The sequence below is a fragment of the Poecilia mexicana genome, unplaced genomic scaffold (assembly GCF_051168715.1).
Source record: "Poecilia mexicana isolate PSO_F unplaced genomic scaffold, ASM5116871v1 scaffold_2, whole genome shotgun sequence".
Classification (NCBI taxonomy): Eukaryota; Metazoa; Chordata; class Actinopteri; order Cyprinodontiformes; family Poeciliidae; genus Poecilia; species Poecilia mexicana.
This window is the reverse complement of record NW_028263371.1, coordinates 5,358,382-5,374,422: the sequence shown is the minus strand read 5'-3', so window position 1 is coordinate 5,374,422 and position 16,041 is coordinate 5,358,382. Positions and strand designations below refer to the sequence as shown.

General features: G+C 39.7%; 1 protein-coding gene and 1 long non-coding RNA gene across 2 annotated transcripts in view; one reads left to right on the top strand and one right to left on the bottom strand.

Moving 5' to 3' along the window:
• The window catches only part of LOC148160340 (uncharacterized), a 259,172-nt gene that overhangs the window by 104,839 nt on the left and 138,292 nt on the right, over nt 1–16,041 (top strand). The gene's annotated exons all lie outside the window — the stretch shown is intronic.
• On the bottom strand, nt 7,474–9,195 carry ier2b (immediate early response 2b). The gene has a single exon (XM_014995586.2). The coding sequence runs from the start codon at nt 8,821–8,823 to the stop codon at nt 8,278–8,280; it is 546 nt and encodes a 181-aa protein (XP_014851072.1). The 5' UTR covers nt 8,824–9,195; the 3' UTR covers nt 7,474–8,277.

The following is a 16,041-nucleotide window of genomic DNA, read 5'->3' as shown; positions in this document are numbered from 1 at the left end:
CCATCTCAGTAACAGAAGTTTTAGAAGATGCAAATGTAAATATTTTTGCAAAGAAATTGACTCTGCCTCCTGTTTTTCTCTGCCTCTGTGTTTTGCGCTACGTCACTGTTGAGAATAGTCTGGATGAATGCATCTCACCTGCACATTGATGTGCAGCCTTCTACACGTTCCTCTCGGGTCTCATGTCTGTGGCATCCCCTCCCCATTCCTACTTTATTCATCGACCCCCCTTCTTTTAATAATTACTGAATCAATATGTCCTCCTCCTGTTCTGTGTGCGTTCTGCCGCTGACCTGTCCGCTCGGCACCCACTCAAACATACACTCCACCCACACTGAGAGCACGAAAACACGCAAGCGTGTTCAATTTGATTTGGCTGAAAAGATAAAATTATCTGAGTTTGAAGGTCACTAAAAGCATTACCTCGAGCCATTAGACTGCCCACGGTACCATTCACACACACACACACACACACACACACACACACACACACACACCATCAGATGTTTCATGAGCCCCGTCCTTCTGCAGCTCAGTCCTAAAATAGTCTCCCCCTACATTTTCAGCCGCCTGTCGGCATCAGTGCATCACTTCCTGTCTGTGCCAGCTCCACAGCGGCCACACGCAGTCAAATACACTCCCACATGGACATCAACATCATCGTTTACATTCATAGCAAGTTTTTCTTCCATCGAAAGAAAATATCAAACGCTTCACAAACACCATTCTCACGTATTATCTCCAAATAATTAAGCAAGGACAACAATAGTGGCAACTTCCTGTCCTTCCTTCCTTCCCCAGATAAACACACAAGTCATTGATACAACTTCAGCAGAAGATTACTTCATAATCATTGAATCTCAAAATAAGGTCAAGGTCATTCACAAAAAGTCTTTTAGATTTGCATTTTCCTGACAAAATGTGATTTTGTCAGGACAATGACAGTTTTAACTCAGTGATGTTACTAAGGTAAAATTCATGCAAACTGAATGTAAGTTAATTTAAACACTAAAAGGTTAAGACATAAACCTAGCTTGCCAAGCTTCATTAGTGTATATGAATTTTCCTGTTAAACCAACATCACAGGTACGAGACCCAATATATACTGTATATAGGCATTGGTACAAAATTTCACAATGCTACTCAAACGTTGCAGCAGCAACGCAGTAAAAACACTTGATCTCATGCTGCACTATGCAGATGCTCTGTCTGCATTGGTGAAGATTTAAGGTGTTTTCATCACCTTCTTTTCAACTCAGTAAGATGTGAAATACAACTGGGAGTGGAGTGATGACTCAGTCCCCAGTCAGCTATGCTGGAAAGTCTCTTTGTAAGCATCATGTGTTTCATTTACTTTCATGTAAAGCTACAGGAATGTATTTTGGTTTCATTGTTCAACTTTAGTGAAGCAAATTATCAAGGAGTGTATCGCTTTTGTTTTTATAAATATTCCTTTCCAAGCAAATATGGAAACCCCTCTGCTATCTAATTTGAGCCTCCGTGCACCAAATCACTTTTTTCACAATACCGATCACTTTTTTCACTCCCAATACCGATATCTGAGGTTCAACATCGGCCGATACCGATACGATACACAGAAGCAGCTCTGAATTGACTTAATATGTTTCTGTTTTTTTAAAACGCAGGCATAAATATGCTGAATTATAAATTTGTTTGCTAACTCTGCACCACAACAGCGCACTTAAATACATCAGTATCTTCACAAGCTTGGTCAAGTACATAAAAACAGCACAACTTTAATTTGTTCAGTCAGTGTAAATAGGAGTATAACAGTCAATGTAAAATAAGTAATAAGCTGAAACTGACCAAAACAACAGGTTGACTACCGTGGTCAAACATGTAAAAAAAACTTTCTAATGGTTTAGAAAGTGCAATTATGAGTTTAATTAGAATTAGACTCAATAGATTGGGCTCATTGTTACCAACTCCTGATTTAGGCTTTTTTTATATATATATATTGGGACTGATACAGATATTAATACGGAGTTGTGCATCTCTAGTAGGAATCAGAATTCACCCAATAAAACCCGTACTTTAGGCTCAATCTTCAATAGCTCATGACAGCACTTAACTTTTTAATTAGCATAGTTGAAAGTTTTTAAATGCTCTTTTTATAGTATTGAAATACATTTAGAGTAAATTTCACATTTGTTTCATTTTAGATAATTGGTAGCAAACATACATCACTTAATTGATATGAAATATGATTCTTGATTTTATTGGGGATTCTCATGTATTTTAACTAAAAATATATATTTTTTTATTCTAATAGAATTTGAAATCCAGAGGAATAGAGTTCTACTTTTAATGTTTATTTAGATAAAAACAGCCAGGAAATTCAAATAGATTCATTTTGAGCAGCTGCTTCTCTAAGGATAATTCTGCTACAATGTTATTCTAACTATACAGCAATTTGTAAACATTTGCCACAACAGACACAATTTTAAGATCAACTCATAAATAATTTTGATTCTGAACAATAACCACGGTAGGATGTGTTATGACCTCATGGTTTGTGCTCCTATATGCTACCTTTTAATATGCATCATTTGTTTACATATTAATGCCTCTTTCAAAAAAAAAAAGGGTTTGTTGCATAAGATTGGCGGTCTAATGCAGCGATAAAATGTGTCTGCACCTACGCACATCTGCACCCAGCTCTTCTGTTCGTCACGCTGTTTATCTGCCTCCATCGCAGGCAGGACCTCGGCGGTGGATGGATGAATGCATGCATCCTGTGACATTTCCGGTCCTGTTCTATTTTTAGCTCCGAAGCTGTCAGAGTTCCACGTCACTGCGACTGTCTGGCCTCTGCACTCTGCATCTTAATCATGCCGCCCTCCCCCAGCCTCTCTTTTGCAGGATCTGGGCAGGGAATTTGTTGCTGGAAACGCAGCAAGAATTGAGGAGAAGAATATTTTTCCTATGCATGGGGATGTTGGAGGGTTGTTTTTTTCCCCTATGTATATATTTGTAATAATCCAGAAAATTAGAAATGAACAAAAGGGATAGTAAAATGTGCATTGTGAATTTTTATTAGAACCTTGAATTTTGAATATGTTTTTGCAACAATTGTTATATTGTGCAACATAATTCCACAGTATGAATGAAAAGCTTACAGAGATTGGTCATACTTTTTGTCTCTCTAGAGGAAATCGTTTTTCTTTTTTTTACTGCATCTTTACAAACAGATTGTTCACTTAAAATGTCTCCAATGTCCTGAGATGCTTGTACATTATGAGATTGCTAATGTTGCATCACCTGTGTGCATGTACTTAATCTTTGTCAGCATATGTGGAATTATCTGTAGCTACAATCTGTTGCCAAGAAAATGCATTGTTGGCTCCAAAACTACAATTTCCAGCTATTTTATGGTTTTGCAGACCTAGAGCTTCTTTCACAAAACATTTCCGTTATAAATGCTGGAAGCCGCCTCTAATCATCGCCTAACAATGTGTGAATCACAAAGGGAGGTGAAATTATTCCGCTCAGTTGTGAGCATTCAGACATGAAGATGGCAGTGCAGGATGTAGCACTGATGTTAGGGCATCCTGTAAAATTTGTGTTGGAAGTTTCTCCATATCATTCTCTTCAGGTGTGGAACCTCGGCTATTAAGAAACAATTGCTTGCTGAAGGCGTGGCCTGGACGCCTCCCTGGTGAGGTGTTCCTTGCATGTCCCACGGGGGGGAGGCCCCTGGGAAGACCCAGGACACGCTGGAGGGACTATGTCTCTCGGCTGGACTGGGAACGCCTTAGGATTCCCCCTGAGGATCTGGAACAAGTGGCTGGGAGAGGGAAGTCTGGACTTCCCTTCTTAGGCTGCTGACCCCACAAACCGACCCCAGATAAAGCGGAAGAAGATGGACAGACGGATGGATGGATGAGGTGTGGACTCTTTGAAGTTTTAAATATTAAACAAATTGCTAACGTTTGACGTATTTAGTGTGCTAGTTTGGTACTATGAAGCTAACTAATTGCCTGCACTGTAAACAACAATCCTCCACCAGGAAGAGAGAAGTGCAGAGCCAAACGAGGCGACTGGAAGTGTGACCAACGTGGACTGAACAGCCAAGCTAATGGCGGACATACTTAAAGTAGAAATCTTGTCGATGGTTGAGCGGTCGCACTAATCATCTCATCGAGACATCACTCCTTGGCTTCAAGGAAGGGCCTATTGGTTCTCAGTTTGTACTCTTTAAACTTTTATACATTTCATCACATCGACACCACCAACCTTTGTGACATATCAGTAAAGAAACAAACAGAAAAACAGTACATGATTTTGAGACAAAAAGGAGATTTCGACCTTCAATGGAAATCTACATTTTTTTGTATTCAGTCTCAGTCCAACATTTATAGAACCACCTTTTTCTATAAATACACCTTCCACACCTAGAGGCAGTTTTGCCCATTCGTCATCGCAAGACAGCTCAAACTTAGTCAGACTGGAAGGACAGCATCTGTAGACAAAAACTATTCAAGCTTCTCAATTGGATTTAGGTCAGTCCAAGTCTTTTGGGGCCTCTACTAGGTCGCCTGAACATTGCCCTGTATTTACTTTTTGGTTGAACAGTGTTTGATGAGACAATTTAGAACCTAACTCTACTTAAAAACTCCCTATAACATTATCCCTAACCTTATTGCTGCTTTCTTGGTCTTCATTCTGCTTTTTATCCCCAAATGTTCTCTGAGAAACTTCTGAGGCCTTCACAGAAGAGCAACATTCATACAGAATTACACACAGTTGGTGTCTAATTATCAATTCCACGGCCTACAAATGCAATTGGGTGTTTTGGGTTTTATTTCCGGGTGAGAGGTTTTACATATTTATTTATTTTTAAATCTATAAACCATGCAACCTTTTCTGACCACTTTATAATAGCGTGCTGCTTTCTGTTTGTCTGTGACATGTAAACCAAATAAAATATGCTCAACATTTGTGGGTGTGACAGAACAAAATGTGAAAAGATCCAAAAGGGACAAACGCTTTCGTCAGGCACTGTAACTATTTGAATATGTAGGCAGAAATAGTCTGCAGTTCTTCTGTATCCAATCAAAATAAATGTGTATTGAATATTTGCACACCCCTGAAAAAAAACAATCACACTAGCTTGTTAAAGCCTAAAGCAGATGAGAAGTTTTTTTGTTACTAGGAGCTGCAGCAGTAAGAAGTGTACAATTACCAAGCCAGGTAGCACATAATAGGAAAGTGACAAATTGGTCTGTGAAGTGTTTTACTATGATTGCTTGAGGAAAACTAGTTATAACACATGCAGAGAACACACGAGAGAGGCTTTTTGCTGAAGCATCCTGAGATGGAGAGATGGAAGAAAAAAATAACAAATCCCCATCATCTTTCCTGCAAGGAACATTTTCACCTCCGTTTATGAGCTGGTCATTCCATTAAACCAGAGGGAGACGCTGAACTCGTCCACAGTGGGCCTCTTTTCAAAACATGCGTAATGACGTTTGATTGGATGGAGCTCCTTCGCCTTCCAGGGACATGTTGTTTTCTGAACACTGTGTACCACTTCTGCCGAGTCTGGCCACGAATGACTTGGAGCTGTGAGACGAGCAGCTCCCCAAAGAGCAGTTGAGGCAAATCGATTTGCCAAATCGATGTGAACATCGTGCATCCGAGGGTTCCTGGCGACTGAATGCAAGAGCGCTTCAAACAGGATGGGGCTTGTAGGTTTTATGGTTTCATGAAAAATGTGAGAGGGAGGGTGACTAACACCAGCGACTTTTATCCTCTTAATTCCTCTGTGATGAAGAATGTGACTGTTTGGATGATGTAGAGCGTGCGTTTGTGACTAACCGTGACTGTTCAGGGCCAGGACTACGCCTCGGTTTTTCTCACATTTTCTTTGTTTTTTTTTTCTTCTTCTCCTCACTTTAGTAACACAGGTCACAATAATCTAATCCTTAAGCCAATCTTGTTGTTTTGACGATTTTTCCTTTTTTGATCGGCAGACTGACAAATGCCATCGCGTTCACTGCAGCTTGTAGGGGGATTTCGATGGATTTCAAAAGCAAACATCGCAGGGCAGAGCGCCCAGATGGTTTGACCCAGATCCCGGACTTTGTTTTTGAAATGCTTTTGCCAGTGAGTGATAAAGCTGGAAGATTTACGTAAACAACATCTGTGTAGGCATAGATTTATCAAAACAGAAGTGATTTTCAATCGGTCTTTCTCATTGATGGGATTCAAAGGAAAATCTGAGGAGTTGAAGATATCAGAACATTTCTATCATTTCTTCATGTTTTATGTTGTATTGATTGTATCCGGTTTTATTGTGTTTTGAATTGAGTGTTTAATTAGCTTTGTCATTTATTTTTATGATCTCTTTTATCTTAGTTATTGCAGATGTTCAGCACTTTGTTTCAACTGTGGCTGCTGTTGAAGCTCCACAGCTGAAATAAAATGGATGACGACACTCTTATAATTATACAGCTGGGAAAATGCCAACTTCTTCTCCATAAATATATTTCGAACACGGTTATTGACTCTATATTTTTGACAAACTCCAGAAAATCAACACACATAAGCAAATAATAAACAAAGTCCATATATTAATGAATGTGATCAAATTGAATGGTACAGGGAATAAGTCATACAGGAAAAAATGACAAGAAAGCAGAGTTGAAAAGTATAAGCACTCAGTGCTAAATAATGTTAGCTTAGCTCTAACTATAAAAAATGTTTATCTATCTAGGTATTTTGTAAATTTCAATAAGCTTTTACAATATCCAATAACTTTAATTACGCTATATCACAAATTACCTAACTGACATACACCTTTTGTATCTTCGCTTAAACGTAGGCTGTTTGTGATTTGGTGCTAATTTCATTTTTTTAATCGCTGCCTTAAAAGCATGCAGACGAAAAACGTATATTTCCTGCGCTAATGACGATAACCTGAGTAACCAGGCCAACCAGACCGACGCCATAATTACCATCCATGAGTTTCAGGGTGTAGACTCAAGGCGGCAGGCAGGAAGTCGATGATGAAGATAGCCTCGGGCTGTAAACACCACCTGCTAGCTTTATGGCTCTTTTTTCCCCCAGCAGTGGCGTTTGGTCCACAAGCTGTTCTGACGGTACGTTGCATAACTTTAATACCCCCCACCCCCTCTCTCTCTCTCTCTCTCTCTCTTACCCCTGTAATAAATCAGGGTGAGATCATAATGGGAAGGAAGGATGTGATTCCGAATTCCTTCCTAATCCACAGGAAACGACACACCGAGGGAAGCTGTTTGCCAGAGGAAGTCTTTTTGTAAGCAGGAGATTAACAGTACCGAGTCATTCCTGGTGCCGAGTCGTGCCAGCCTCCACCCTCTAATAAAGGATTAACCCTGTGAGCTGTGCGGCCTCACAAAATGTGGAACACGAAATCTCACAGCCCCTCCATCTAATCGTTTTGAGATTAAATGAAGACATCGAGACGACTGACGATTAGTCTTTCGACAAGTTTATTACAAAACATAAACATTGATTTCATCACATAATTATGAAGCAGCTTGACATGTGAGGTCATGACATTTCACGGGTCAGACATGAACAAGTATCACAGTAAAAAAAAAAAAAAAAATGTCCAAACGGGGTCATGTTTTTAAAGTCCGACGTGCACGAGCCCGTTTGTTAAAGCACCATATGAATGCAGGATGTAGGACAGTCCAGCAGCAGTAGTATTGATTTCACAAAGTCCACAAGAGCAACTGAATGTGCCTCGGCTGTCCCACTTCCTCTTTCAGTGTTCGTGTTGGGTTTCCCGTCATGAAGGCAGGGGGAAAAAATCCCTGAAATTCAGGTCAGGTCTCTGAGTTTCTGCACGGGTCGACCTGTGGTCAAAGGCTCACCACTTCTGCTTCTTCTGATGAGCACCCTGCTGCTGCTGCTGATTCACAAACACACGGTCTGACTCAGCAGCTGCCACTTGTTTTGGAGTCACTAAACTGAAGATGAGTCATAGGGAAACAAGAGGCATCGCAAACCACAACTTCCCCCCTTCAGTTTCTTCCTCAAACTTTCCAGCCCTCTGGTCTCCTTCCTCGTTTTCTTTCTCCGTCTTTCTTCGGGGCTTTTACCTGCCCCGACAGACACACCGAGTTTGGCCGACAACTCCTTCCGTGGCACCTGTAATTCCTTTGTCCCGGGACTGCTGATGTAGGTCAGCTCGGAGTTGACAATCACTCCATTTCAAACAGTCCAACAAGAGGCTATTTTGTCTCTTTCTTTCAGAAAGCAGCATGTTCAGAAGGCAGGTATGACTTGATTCAGAGACAAAGTGGCCAGGGACTCTCCAGCCCTGACGCGACAGCTGGCCAACGGAGCCGCATACCTTTCCTCCCCGGGCTCTAGCCTCGCCCTCTTGCTGGGAAGGAAGTCGGGCGCCGCCGACGCTTTGCCCCGGCGTTTCCTGGACTGCCTCGCCGGGCTCAGGTTCTCTTTTTCTTCGGTAGTGTCAAAATCATAGTCTTCCACCTTACTGTCCGACTCCTCTGTGACAGTCTCCGAGGAGTTTCTGTCCGACAGGGGCTCCGGCTGAGGCTCCGGCAGCACCGGGCTGGAGCTGGTGTCCATCGGCTCCTCCGGAGCCGACAGCCCTCCGCTCGGCGCCTCGCTCTCCCGGGAGGAGTGGTAGATGTCCCGGGCAGACTTCATGACCAAGGACAACAGGAGGCTCCGGTGAAGTCTCAGTCCCCCTCTCTGAGTCCGAGAGGCGTACAGCTTACTTATCGACACGGCCAGTATCCGCCTGGCTTCGATGTTGACTTCCATTGCTGTTGTGGCACTCATTGTTTGATTTTTTTTTTTTTTAAACACGCGTAATTACGCACGGTTTGACACTTGTATCAAAGGCAGTGAAGATTGTTTTGCCTCTAAATATCACTTCAATTCTCAGTTTCTAATCTATATCAGAGTTCGATCTTCAGTTGTTCACCAATCGGTCTTCTGTTGTGCTCGGAGAAATGAGAGTACGCGAGTAGTGGGGCGGCGTTTTATTAAGTCTATGACGTAAAGTGGACTTCATTCCTCAGTTAGTGACAAGCAGGCGCCTCCCACACCTGCTGTGGCTACACCCCCCAGGCGCACACAAACATACGCATACATACACACACCAACTCAGACACACCATCTGTTCCGTCTGACGATTTTCTCTCACACTTAATCTGTGTCATTATTTAGATTTTTTTCTTTTCTTTTTTTGCTAGAGGTGACTAATTTAATTAAATTCGGTGAGGTTGCATTATCAGCAATCTTTCTCTTCCTTCTTCATTTCCTTCCTTCGCGATTTTATTTAAGAGATGATGCAGATACAACTTTTGAGACCTATGAATTGAGAAGATATTATATTATATTATATTATATTATATTATATTATATTGACTTCTATACACGCATATAGAAAGTTACTGTATTGCCTAATTCACTTCTTTAACCTCAGTCCAATCAAGGCATGTTATAATGTATTATTTTTTTTTAAATTATTATTATTATTATAATAAAATAATATAATATAATAATACAAATATTAGTTAATCATATTATTATTAAAAACAATATCTACAATAATAATAATAATAATAGCGATAATAACAATTACAATTTTAATATTGTTCACAATAGTAATAATAATAACAATGATAATAATTAGAATTTTATTAGTATTACTACTACTACTACTACAACTATTACTACTACTACTACTACTATTATTATTATTACCCTTTTGCAATGTGTTCTAAGTACGATTTCCTGTTCGGAAGGGGAAACGATATGTAGCATACAGAGATGATGTCAGTCAGTGTTTACATTCTGGTAAAAACCCAGCCAGCAGTTCGAAGAATTTACGTGGGAGAGAAGAAAAACGTGTCTTCTATGGGGGACTTTCTACTCCCTCCGTTCTTTCTCTGTCAAACACACAGAGCGCCATGTCACTCTGTCCTCTCTCTCTCTCTCACACACACACACACACACACACCCACACACACACACACACACACACACACACACACACCAACCAGAAAAATACACGCAGAATAATACACACAGACACACGGTTTCCTTATATGTACTATCCGGTAGTAAAACAGCCCCGAGGGATCGCGCGCTCAGTGGAAAAGCCGTGACGCCGACTCGAAACCACAGCCCCGCCTCCCGGCCAGTGCGCGCTCTCTCCTCTTCTCTCTCCTCCCCTCCCCGGAGGACGCGCACAGCAACAGTGATGGCGTCATCTGAGCTCCATATTTGGAGTTGTCGCCGGTGTAAATAAAGGGTAACCAGGCAGCGAAACGGCTGGGTTCAAGGAGTATGAGTCTGGCTAATCCCCTTTTATTCGCCTCTTTCGGAAAAATAAATTTAAGAACGCTAAGTCAGCAAAGGGGACCCCACTCTGCTTTTATCGAGTGCAAAAGACGCTCATTTTTTAAATGTCATTTGAGACACATATTTCATTGAACTTCCCAATTCTATTTTTCTTTTTTTACATCATGGGTCTCAAACTTCAGCCTTCAGTGGTTTGTGCTTGTTTCTAGTCAAACTCACCTCAATCAAATGGCTAAATTGCCTCATTAGCATGCAGTCGGGTTCTGAAGATTCATCCTGATGAGCTTTTTTTTTTTTTTTTTTTTTTTTTTTTTTGTATTTTTAATTCGGGTTTATGGAAGCAAAGATATATCTAAAACCTGCAGGATATCTGGCACTTGAACAGAAGTTTGAGGCACAGGAAACAACAGTATGCTTTCAAGTTATCTTGGGACTCCCAGGTCAGCATTAAGCAGTGTTTGCTAACACCAAAATCACAGGTAAAAAAGATAGCAATAGAATTTTGGTTTTATTTTTAATACAGATACTTAGCAAACAAAAAGCCTGAACTCAAACTCGACTCTTAAAAACCATTTTTACTTTCTTGAATGCTGTTCTCCTTTGTGACTAACTTTGTGATTAATTTCCAAATAGTTTAACCATCAGAGAGACTATCTATGAAAATCAAAATGCAAAGTATGCAGATTAATTCCATGTTTTTTTTTTTCTTCTTTAAAAATCATGCACCACCAAGAAGCATTCATGGCCAAGCAATTGTTCAGTGTTGGAAAAAGGAAGAAAAAAAAAGTTGCAGCCATGGAAACCTCTCAGACAGCAGTATGAACTCACATATGATAAAAACAAAGTGCTGAACTCAAACAGCACACTATACCTTAATGCTTCTGCTCATACAATGTAGAAAATGTGGATCAAGAGCAGATACATTTAGAAGTTCATCTTTAATCCACATTGTGGACAAAAAAAGAAAGCTTGGAAATAAAATGCTTTATTTTGTGGGGAAAAAATGTTTCCTCGAGCAGTAGATTTTGGAGATTTACATTGCATGCGATGTGCAAAAGCGAGGCCTTTGACTTTAGGTCTGCAGCCAGGCTTTTGCCATGGAGACGTTGTTGTGTGTGATTATCCTTACACCGCCTTTGCCTGCGGCCAAATGTGCGGCGCAGTGAGTGTATGAACACACAGAAGCAGGGTGGGGCCTGTTTCTTCTCCAAGCTGTGTTTCTCTCTGAAGAACAAACACTGGTTGGTAGGGCCGGGAGTTGACCTAGTTGCAGAAACATGGCATTTACTGACAGAGATTAAAGGAGGAAACATGGGAAACAATAAAGACGTTGACTTCTAGAAACAACAGCAGAATTTCAGAGTTTCGAGGTTCATTTTATCTCTATATCCCTACTTATTTAGTCTTCTTTTTTCTTTCAGCCGGTTTTACAGTGCATATTTCCATCAGTACATATAATTAACACAATTTAGAAACTTGCTTGCATACAAATTTACAACAGGATAATTGCCTCTCTAATCAGTTGCAGCTGATAATTTTTCTGCTATGGTGACCAACTTTATTGGTTTCGATGACTCACGCTCTGCTCTGAAAATCCTTTGTTTGGCTCAATAAAATAGTTCTGAAAAGCCACAGCACACTACCAGCAACAGTTACCTCCGCTGTAGCTTTCTAGTAATTATTACCAGAAGTGAGGGGGAAATAAAAAATAACCTTAGAAAATGGTTAAGATGTTTCAATTTTCATGCAGTCAGACATGTATTTGCAGAAACAGACACATTTGTTGACAGTCCAGTGTAAAAAGCCGTAGGCTAATTTAATCTTTAATTGCAGCAGCACAATCTTACAATTGGACGAATTTATTCATTTGGGCAAAATGTAATTGCTTTAAACTCGTCAAAGGCACTTTTTCTTTTTAATCTGTGGTGGTGCTATCAATTTTGAACAAGCTTGGATTGGAGTTTGAGTCACTTGCTAACTTTCGACCCATCTTACACTCTCACACTCTTTCTCAACTAAAGTCTTTGAATGGCTCGAACAGATTATTTGTTGACAGGTGGGCTGGTAAGCTGCTTAGAGACAACTTTTCCAGTCTCCTTTTAAATCAAGCCACTCCACAGAAGCAGCTTCTGCTAGATTTAAGTTCTGCTTTTGACATCGGATCATTTTCCAGTAGACTTTTTTTTTTTCTCTCCCGGGGGAATCAGTCTGGGAGAGCTGCGAATGTGAGTTTTAAAAATGAGCACTTAGAGATGTGCTTGGAGACCCTTGAGGTATGGGGTCCCTCAAAGGTCTGCACATGGCCCATTGCTGTTTTCCCTCTGTCTTCTGCCTCCTTGTCTCTTTCTACGTTCTCTGCTGTTTCGATGACCTGCAGCTATATTTGCTTTTAACCATCTGAAGCGTTGCGGACTTGACAAAACTAGAAGTACGTCCATCAAACTAGGGGCTGACAATCTAATAATTTCCTGCTTCTTTGTAATGAAAAGACAGATTTGATGGTCAATGTCCCTCTGAAATATCACTATTTATCACAAAATAATCCTGAAAATTGACGTCTGTCGTAAATTTCTTCGAGAAGGTAAATAACTTTTGCACGTGGTTAGACTTAAATGAGGTCCTTTTATCACCGTAGGAACGTCGCTGAAATTATGCAGGCATGCTTTGTAGAGGTTTTTAAAGTTACGCTAAAGACCCACTCATTCACTCTATCCTGTGTGCCATAATTCTGTTTTAAATTGTGTCATTTTCTAACAGTATTGTTTTATTCTGCATTGTTTTTACTTTATCTAATAGTAACTTTTGAGCACATTGTTTGAAAGTGCTTTATCAATGAAGTCATTATTAAGCAATAATAGTATTAAACTTGTAATAGTAGTAGTTTAACCCCTTAACAATCTATAACCATGATGCGACACAGCAGCCAATTTTTATTAGCCACTACCAACTAGGGTGCAAACAGACCCAAGTTTATCCTGTCACACCTAGCAGTGAACAGGATGGACAATCTTGAAAGTTGAGTGTTGGAGAACTGCAGCAAACTGAGCCATCTTGTCTCCGTAACAACATTTAGACTGCAAGTGTTTACCAAGTGTTTGTGAGCAACAGTTGGGGCAAATAAAGGCCTTTTTTTATTGTCTCACCATCACGTAAACATGCGAGATTTGCTTAACTCCGCTGAGTCATTTCAAGTTGGGTTGGGCGTAAACAAGACAACAAATATGTGCGTATGTGTCACGCCCACTGTGATGTACGGGGGAGAGTCTGTGATGCTGTGGGGCTGGTTCTTCTCCAAAGCTCCGAGGAAACTCGGGTGTGTGGCATCCTAATTATTTTGACAACATTCTGAGATTTTAAACAGAATCGCCAATGAATATTGATAATGGTTTGTCTTAGGTCTCTCAGAAGATCATGATCAAACACATTTGACTAATTGGTTCACAAGATCCAAATTCAAATACGTGTTCTCAAAAGCATATTGTACAAATTACTGACGTTACAAACTATTGAAGTGTAAAAACAATATGAGTTTCTTCCTAAGGTATTTCACACCACTGTAACCAGAGGAGTCAATACAGATTGCCTACACTTTACAAATAAAGCTGCTATTGCTGCATTAGAACTAGATCCTCAGAAATGTTTGCTTTGGTTGACGTTCAGCTTAACTATCACCATCTATGTACACAAATTTCTACAAAGGGTTTAGGTGGCAGGAAACGTTGATTGGGGGAGATTAGTGCTGGTGAAATTCTTTGTATTACAGGAAGAGAAGAAGTCATGTTTTTTTCCTGGTTTCCTAAGCTGACGACACAAGGAAGACTTGAGGGCGCCACTGTGTAATGGATCTATTTTTAGACTCGCTCCTCTCTTACTGTGGTTGTTATCTCTGCACCAGTTTCTTTTGTTATGCTATGGCCCACTTGCTCACGTCAGGTGTTTTTCTTTTTCCCCCTCAGTAGAGATGATTTTCTGCCCTGCTACATAACCGTCGTTGGGGATGGCTGACGTTTTCCTCTGAGCAGAAAGACACCAATCTGGACAGAAACGATACTTGTTAATATGTATAATACAGATATATAATATAATATAATATAATATAATATAACATAACATAACATAACATAACATAACATAATATAATATAATATAAGGAGTTAATATGTTCTAAAAAAACAATAGATATCAAGTTATTTATCAAATTTTCACTGAGGACAAGACAGATTATGTCCTCTCAATTTTTCTTTCACAAAATTGTAGGAAGTTTTCGAAGGCTTTACTTTAATGTTTTATTTGGGGAAAGTACATGGAAAGTAATACGTTCCACCATCTCTTGTTTGTTATGGTGCAGGTCTGAAGCATGACTTCCTGCTTGACTGCACATTCTGGTTTTGCAACTGGCATTTTATTTTCGATTACCAAAGAAAGACACGCCTCCTTTTTGCAGGCAGTTCATGTTAAGCTTAAATCTGATCCTTCTGTCCAAACACGTGGAAGAGATTTCCGCTATAAAACATAGTGGTTAATAAGGCAACAGCATGCTGAGAGGAGTTTTTTCTTTTTTCTTTTTTTCTTTTTAGCAGGGACTAGGTAACTGATCACAATTGGAGCAAAAGACAGATTCGGATAAATCCAAATTAGAGGCCAAAGATTTGAAATTGTAGCATAAGTTCACCTTCTAGCAGGAACATAAGCAATATAACTTAGACCAAAGTATTACAATGGCTCAGTCTAAGTCCTACTGAGGTAAAAATATCAGTCTTTTCATGTGCAAAGGTGCTCCATAGACTTGTTAGCTGTAAATGCAACAAAAAAAGTGTTGACCTGGAAGGTATCACTACATTTTTTTCAGTTTTTATCCATGAAACATTTTGAAAATCACACCGAGATTGACCTTGGCCAAACACACTGACTTTCAAATAAAATACATAGAAGTTTGTGTCTGTAACATGACCAAACATGGAAAAGTTCAAGAGATTCTGCAAGAAATGTAGAAAACTGGATAAATTAAATAAATACAGAGTTTACTAGTTTAATAGTTTACACTATTGCATTAAGACATAGTTCTACCAAATATGTCTTAAGGTGTCAGAACGTTCTAAAGACTTGCCTGAGAGTAGGGTTTTTCGTTACACGATTTTGTAATATTACAATGCGTCAGGTTTTTTTTCTTTTGTTTTTTAACCTGATATGCAACATCATAAAAAACAATAAATAATCTTATGACGTCATGATAGTGGTACTAGAATAAGAAACCAGAGTTATAAAAGGGAATATTTCTAAACAGTAGCTTAAGAAAGGCAATTATGACTTCTTCTTTTTTTTTTTGAAGACATAATGACTGTTCATAGCTGCAGCTTTTGTTACAGGGTGTTGGTATAGAAGAGGAGGAAACAGGATGAAGACAGGAAGAAGGAATTGGGGACAGCTTGGGTTGGATTTGAAAGAATAAACCACAGGAACAAAGACAATGGGTGGGACAGGATGCGAAGAAGTGCGGTGAGAAACATGCAGATGGGGATTTGGAGGATCTGCTGAGCTTGGCTTTTTTTTTCCTCCCAATGTACTGTAAACTGATATGCACTGCATTCCAAATGTATTAAAACCTTATGAATTTATTTTTTCACTCACATTTTCCCCATTGGCTCAATTGATGTTTTTAAGTGAGATTTTATGCCACAGACCAACTCG